This window comes from Ruditapes philippinarum, unplaced genomic scaffold, assembly GCF_026571515.1.
Source record: "Ruditapes philippinarum isolate M1 unplaced genomic scaffold, ASM2657151v2 ctg14597_1_1_1_1, whole genome shotgun sequence".
Taxonomy (NCBI): domain Eukaryota; kingdom Metazoa; phylum Mollusca; class Bivalvia; order Venerida; family Veneridae; genus Ruditapes; species Ruditapes philippinarum.
This window is the reverse complement of record NW_026859671.1, coordinates 1-7,336: the sequence shown is the minus strand read 5'-3', so window position 1 is coordinate 7,336 and position 7,336 is coordinate 1. Positions and strand designations below refer to the sequence as shown.

General features: G+C 29.5%; 1 protein-coding gene across 1 annotated transcript; it reads right to left on the bottom strand.

Moving 5' to 3' along the window:
* Positions 1-1,813: 1,813 nt before the first annotated feature.
* On the bottom strand, positions 1,814-6,310 carry LOC132757468 (uncharacterized). The gene is made up of 4 exons (XM_060748750.1): positions 5,930-6,310; positions 4,264-4,455; positions 2,912-3,030; positions 1,814-2,244 (listed from the first exon to the last, which is right to left on the bottom strand). Exons 1-4 carry the CDS (start codon positions 6,165-6,167, stop codon positions 2,023-2,025), a joined length of 771 nt encoding a protein of 256 aa, XP_060604733.1. The 5' UTR covers positions 6,168-6,310; the 3' UTR covers positions 1,814-2,022.
* Between the last annotated feature and the right edge of the window lie 1,026 nt (positions 6,311-7,336).

Here is a 7,336-nt window from a genome sequence, read left to right as displayed (position 1 = left end):
CCATGATCTATTCCGGGGTCTTTCCTCAGTGTCCTCTACCATTTTAGGGTTTTCAGTTGATCCAAATAGTTATTACTTATGCATTCGTTTCGAGATTAGTTATACATATATATTTATGGACACACGCACGTACTATAGATGATAATTTCTCAAGTGGCATTTTCTTTCAAGTAAGTTTATAATCTCTGATATACATGTATTGAGTACACAACGCATATGCGATATACACCTTTGATGGTGTTTATCATTTGCCTTTGCTATCAAGGATTTATTTATGCTCAGTTTTAACATACTGTTAAAATAAAGATAACTAAAGTATCAAGTGTTTGACAAGTCATAATACATGATCATTTTAGAAACTCGACTTGTTTTAAATATATTCTTTATAATTTTTCTACATCTAATTATTATAATCATTAATTCGGAATACTAATAACATTCCTTCCTTATAAAAGGACCTTATAATCAACCAAGTCATGTTTATCATATTTATATCATATTTATCTGATTATTTTATGTAATACTGAAAAATTATAAATGAAATGTAAGTTTTATCAAATTATTTGATACCAAATGTGATTATGAATGTCGGTCCTTGCTCTTTACATTGACATATCCTTGCTCTTTACATTAAAATTTCCTCGCTCTTTACAATCTCCTAGCTCTTAACATTAAATTCTCCTCGCTTTTCACAATCTCCTCGCTTTTTACATTAAAATTCCTCGCTCTTTACATTGTTCAAAATCTCCTCGCTCTTTACATTAAAATTTTCTCGCTCTTTACAATCTCCTCGCATTTTACATTAAAATTTCCTCGCTCTTTACAATCTCCTTGCTTTTTACATTTAAATCTTCTCGCTCTTTAAAATTGACCCGCTCTTCACATTAAAGCTTCCTCGCTCTTTACAATCTCCTCGCTCTTTATATTAAAATTTCCTCGCTCTTTACAATCTCCTTGCTCTTAACATTAAAATCTCCTCTCTTTTTACAATCTCCTAGTTCTTTACATTTAAATTTCCTCGCTCTTTACAATCCTCGCTCTTAACATTACAAGCTCCTTGCTCTTTACAATCTCCTCGCTCTTTACATTAAAATTTCCTCGCTCTTTACATTGTTCAAAATCTTCTCGATCTTTACATTAAAATTCCTCGCTCGTTACATTGTTCAAAATCTCCTCTCTCTTTACATTAAAATGTCCTCGCTCTTTACAATCTCCTCCCTCTTTACAATTAAAGCTTCTTGTCCTTAACTGTAACTAATATAACATATTAGCGATAATAGAATGATGATGGTGGAGGTGTAAATAGATATGACTTTGAAAATGATGATATTGTCATGCTAACAATGATGTTGATGATGATCGAAGCGATAAAAATGATGATGAAAGTTATTATTTTGATGACTGATGGTCATAAAGTTAATGATGATTATAACAATGCTTATTATAATGATTTTGAAGATGATGATGAGTAAATGATAATGTTGATCATTAAAGAATTGGTAGCACTAACACCAAGCAATGTATGCTGCACGTTGAGTTTCTTGGTGATTACGATGTCTTTTTAACCAACTTCATGACATGGAAGCAAGGCGTTCTTTTTTAACACCGATTCATGTGGTAATGATGCTCCCAGAAACTAAATTGTTCGTACTTAATTAACGAATATGACACACCGGGAGCTATGTGCGTTACAGCGTAACGTATAAAGCTCTCAATAGAGCTAAATACGTGAAGAAGTAAAATAAATGTAACAAAAAACAATCAAACAAACAACAACATCAACAAAAATTAATTGAAGTCAATTTTTTCATGTTATTATTTATTTATCAGTGCACATCCACACAGTGATACATTGTATTGGTATGGTAAAATCGTACATAAAACAAATTACACACTTACCTCAAAAAATATAATTAAAGCAAAAAAATTATTTGAAGTCAATTTATGTTATAATTTATTTATCACTGCACATCTTCACAGCCATACATTGTAATGATATGCTTATATCGTACATAAGACATATTATATGTGCACACATGCAGGTTGCACGTCTCTTATCCCGTGGTTTATCCTGACTACTGCCCGTTTACTTATTAGTCTTCCTTGTTCGTTGACTGTCTTTTCATTGACAATTCGAATTACTTTTATCCCACCTTCTGATAACCTTCTGTTAGAACCAAGAAAATATGCCGCATCCGGACAACAACTTTTTCTGTGTATCATATAGGCACACCATAACACTAGCTACAAAATCAATGACAGCTGACTAATTATGTTTAATTCATATATATAAAATAAGGAACCACAAAATAACAACCATAATTACGTGATTTAATTAAATCACATGATATAGAATTAAAGATATGCTTTGATCAAATTTATATAAGAAAATATTGATTATTGCTACACATACACTAAGCAATATAAAATAAATGTGTTTTAATTAACTTCATTCAAAGTAGATATGTTATGTTTAAAATTTTACACGCTATAGGTGATCACAATATGAATACATCGAGAAGCCACGAGACCACGAGATGCTATTACAAAAATCTCTCACATCCCACACGGTCTTGTCCCGTCTAAAGTGATATTCAGTCATCAACACTAAGAGTATTGGAATTCAATTCAGACATTTTTTCCGAAAACAATTATCAACAGATGAAGATCTGTGTATATATTTGAGAAATAAAGGTTTTTTTCATATTTTTCTGGTTCTTCCAGCACTTTTAAGTGTTGAAAATTGAGTACCACTCAAGCCAGTGCTAGGAGGAGCCAGGGATGTTGCACGTTTTTATTATCCCTAATGCACAGACTCAAGCAAACCGTGTCTGCAATGTTCATGTAACTTTTCTGTTTAATGCTTCCAAAGGATCATTTTCATACAAGAGATAATGATATTCTTGCTCACCTGTATGAAACCAAACCACATGTTTGCAAACACAATTCTGAATCCAACGAAGTAACTTATCATATCATCAAATGGAATTGTAGCGCATACAATGATAATGCTGATCATTTTGAAAAATGCTGAAATTAAAAAAAGTTATTATGTTAATAAAAAATAAACATACAATCTAGCCATTTGTAAAGGTAAAACATTTCATTATATATTTAAAAGTGGTGTCTTAACCACAAATATCCGTGTATCAATTTGACATTACAAAAAAAAAATATTCAAACAATTTCAAATAAAAATTTCAACATTCCTTTGACTGGAGATCGCGAGATAGGAGGAATTGCGGTCGCAAAGAGAATGGTGACATTTAAAATATGTATTCAACTGAGGAATTCATTTTTTATAAATTAAGTTTTATGAAGAAAAAAAATCTGTGCATGTATATCATCTCATCAGACATGCATGACTGAATTTATGGTTTAAATATGAACAATTCCATTTTATTTCTCTTTTTTTATTTTAGGTTCCAAAAAAAATACTCTTTTGACATATACATAAACTATCTTTTGTTGATTTTGTTATGTTGATAATTAGTTTAAATATAGTGAATAAATATTTTTGTGTGAAAGTTTTCATTTTGCTACCTTAGAAGCATAATGTTGCATGTTTAGTGCTACTTCTTCAATTGTTAACAACTTATATATTCTTAATCCACAATATCTATTTTGAAAGGAAAAGATATGTTTGAAGTAATTTTAAACAAGTGAACATCTAATTACACTAGAAAAAAAATCTCACAATATAAAATTTATTATACAAATGCTTGAAATTTCTAAATAACTATTTAAAAAAAAAGGATTTCTGATGCATAATATGCCTTTACAAGGACTCCACTGAGCTTCTATTGGCAAGACGGCAAATAGATTTGTATACCATTTGATGTAGTTTTAAACAAATAACTTGTATTCAATCCATCACCCCTTTTTATTCGGAATAATCATTTTCATTATGAAAATGATTTAAAAACTGTAACACTTTTCAAATAATGCAGACTAAAAAATTATTTTCAATTAAAAACTGTGTATATTTCCTCATTATCCTTTTCAGAAATTTCATTTTTTAAGTGCTTCACTTATTCTATCTAAAAGTTTCATTTTATGTTTAGGCTTTTGACTTCAGTGGAGCACCTTTAATCATTGTTTCCTTTTTAACTTTTTCATATAAAACAGGAGAAAGAAGGGGAAATCATTAATTATTATTATTTTATTATTATTATATTATTATTATTATTATTATTATTATTATTATTATTATTATTATTATTATTATTATTATAAATTCGATAATTTATAATTCCCACTCACTTCCTATTCCAGCCATGATGAACCAGCCGTTGCCTTCGCAGCATACACAGCACTCCCATAAATTGACCCAGCCAGGCACACATATGTGTTTAACACAATACTTGATTTTGCAGCTCACCATGATGAGAGTAAACAGCTCAAAAAAGAGGGTCATCAATACAAAAGTAGTAAACCCTGCATATATCCCGACCCCTGCATAAAATAGATAAATAATAATAATATTTTCATATCCATTTTTTTTGGCAATTCGATAATATGAAATTACCGAAAATATTTCTTCAGTGATTCAATACTGTGAAAACGGATGGATTAATCAGTAATGACTTCAAACAACCATTTCTTGTAAGTCTTGCAAAACTTAAACGTATCCAAACATTATTGATCCATAACCATTCAAGACCATCGTTTATTTCTTGATATAAATTACACCATCACAAGAAAAAACTGTACATCAATCATAACAGTCAAAATTTCAATAAAAAATGACGTCCGGTAAAAATGTTATGATATATTTTGGGGCTACAAAATACAAAGTTCTCATGTCCCGTGATTAAAAAAAAAACTAATAATGAATACAATATTATTTATCACAAGAAAGTATTTTAAATGAACATTTGTAGTTAAAAATAAAGTATGTATTGTTATATCTATTTCATTGAAAGTCACCTTGGCCGGTATTATCATTCGGTTTTCAGATTTAACGCAAAGCTAAATTGTTGAACATGTTTGATAAAACATAACTATTTTATTCAATATAATCTGTTAACCACATTTAAAAAAGAGAGTAAAGTTTACATTCAAACATAATATATTCACTGACGCACTTACACTGTAGCGATAACATTTAAGGACTTATTCGGTTCTAAACTTGGTACGAACGATCTCTTTTTCAAGATATTTGCCCTAGTGGATTATTTGCTAATTTCAAGAGCAGATTTTTCATATGAAAAGAAAATAAGAGCTATTTTTCTCTTTTTTTATTAGCTTATTTCCTCTTTAGTCCTTGGTGTTAGTAAAGAATGGAATGCTTGTTTTTCTCCTGTGACATTTTTTAAGAAACCGGTTTTAGAAACGGTATATGATTTCAAAAATGATATATTTTCAAAGAATTTACAATAGGCCTACCTATAATGAGATTGAAAAAAGGATTATTTAATAGAATTAAATGTTTCTTTGAAAATATGCATAAATATACTGAAAGCCATAACAAACGGAAAAAATAAGATTTTCCAGACGTACGCATAGATTTACCCCTGAAACAACCTCATATAATTAAAAAATCAAATTCAAGGGCAGAAAACTAAAAATGAGATTAAATTTATTTTCTAACATCATGCCAAGTTTGAAGAATATATTATACTGAACAAAAAAAAACTTTGCCTGTATTTTAGTGCAGATATACACAAATATGAAAATAAGGATTAAAGTAGATTTATATGTATTGAAACAATATTGTATTGCAATTATTTTTGTTTGGGTGGGGAGGGGGTAATTATATTTGCCGAGGGTTTATAAAAAAATAGTGAAATAGTAGTTAAAATGCGACTCGCCCAACAAAAGTACAAATTAATATCTAATACGTCTAAACATTTTTTGTTCAACGTCTTATATTGCGTCATATATTTCTATGAGCAGTAACTGTCACATTGTGAAAAGTAAATTTTACCTTCTGCCTCTTGAATGGTGTAGTTTCTAGAAGAGTCATTCTCCCCCTTGCAGTAGGATCTATCTTTTGGTACAGTGTCGCAAAAATCTACCCATATATATATCACAGCTATCAGTTGTAAAAGAAATCCTGTAACACATGTCAAAAAGACAAAAGGCTTAAGCCAATGTCTCTTTTTTATTTCAGGAGGAGGATTATTGGCCTTTGGGGTGTCTCTCCAGTAATGTCTTAGACCCATTGTTAAAATCCCAACTAAATATAAGTCTATCAAAATGTACAGCACTTGACTCAATATGTTTGTTACGTTAATCTTTTATGTCTTATATACAGATAACATGTAAAAAACTTTGCGCAATAAATCCAGCTCTATATCTATACACATACATGTACTCCTTAGTCAACGAGGCGTCCACTGTTTGATATAAGATCATTTAAATCATCGGTTTAAAGAGATATCTTAAATGTTTTATTTAACCATACAGTTTAAAAAATTATTTCAAAGGGTTGGAGAGTTTGACAACCACATTTAATAAGAAAAAAAAATGTGATATTAACCAAACCTGGTAGACACTTTGATATTTTAAAAGTAAACAAACTTGCATTAAGAGATTCATTATTTTAATGTTTCCTTATAAAATAGATAAATGTTGTTTTTTTTTAAAAAAACAATGCATTCAGCAAGTACTCATATGTTATACAAATATTGTGATTACACATGTTTTTGAATTAATTTTCACATTTTATTTAAAAGTTTTATTCAAAGCGTTCCAAATAAACGTTTTTTTAATAATTCTGTTATATTGTAAACAATATCTAAAAAAATAGAAAAGTGTACATAAAACATAAAAAGAACGACTTTTATAAAGATTATTTAAAAAAAAAACGTGTCTTACTACACGAACATCTTAGGAATTGGATAAAACTTTAAACAACAGGTGTATTTATTCAAGATTATGACTCTATTTTTCATATATACTTAAGTTTTTTAGATGTTCTGTCGTGTTTTAATCTTTAAATAACAATATTCATTTCCATGATAATAAATACGATTATTGGGGGCGGGGGAGGGGGACTGGTTTACAGAGGGTATGTCGTACTACTTAGGTACCCACCCGCCGCTTTGTGTTTGAAAATATGCACGAAGGGTCATGCGAGGTCGTCCTCAAGTCGCCACGTGATCATACATTTATTGCTTTTTTTTATTAATGGTACCGTATATAATGTTATTAATAATGTTTTTTAATAAAACATATTTATAATTTATAATTAGAATTAGAATATTTACATTAGAAATGCTGTTTTGCACCTTCACAGATCATATATGGAGAAAAACAGAATTCTCTAAATAAACGCCTAAAAACAATCAATTGACAATGTTGCGAGGCTCTGTTTTTATTTGGCCCTGAT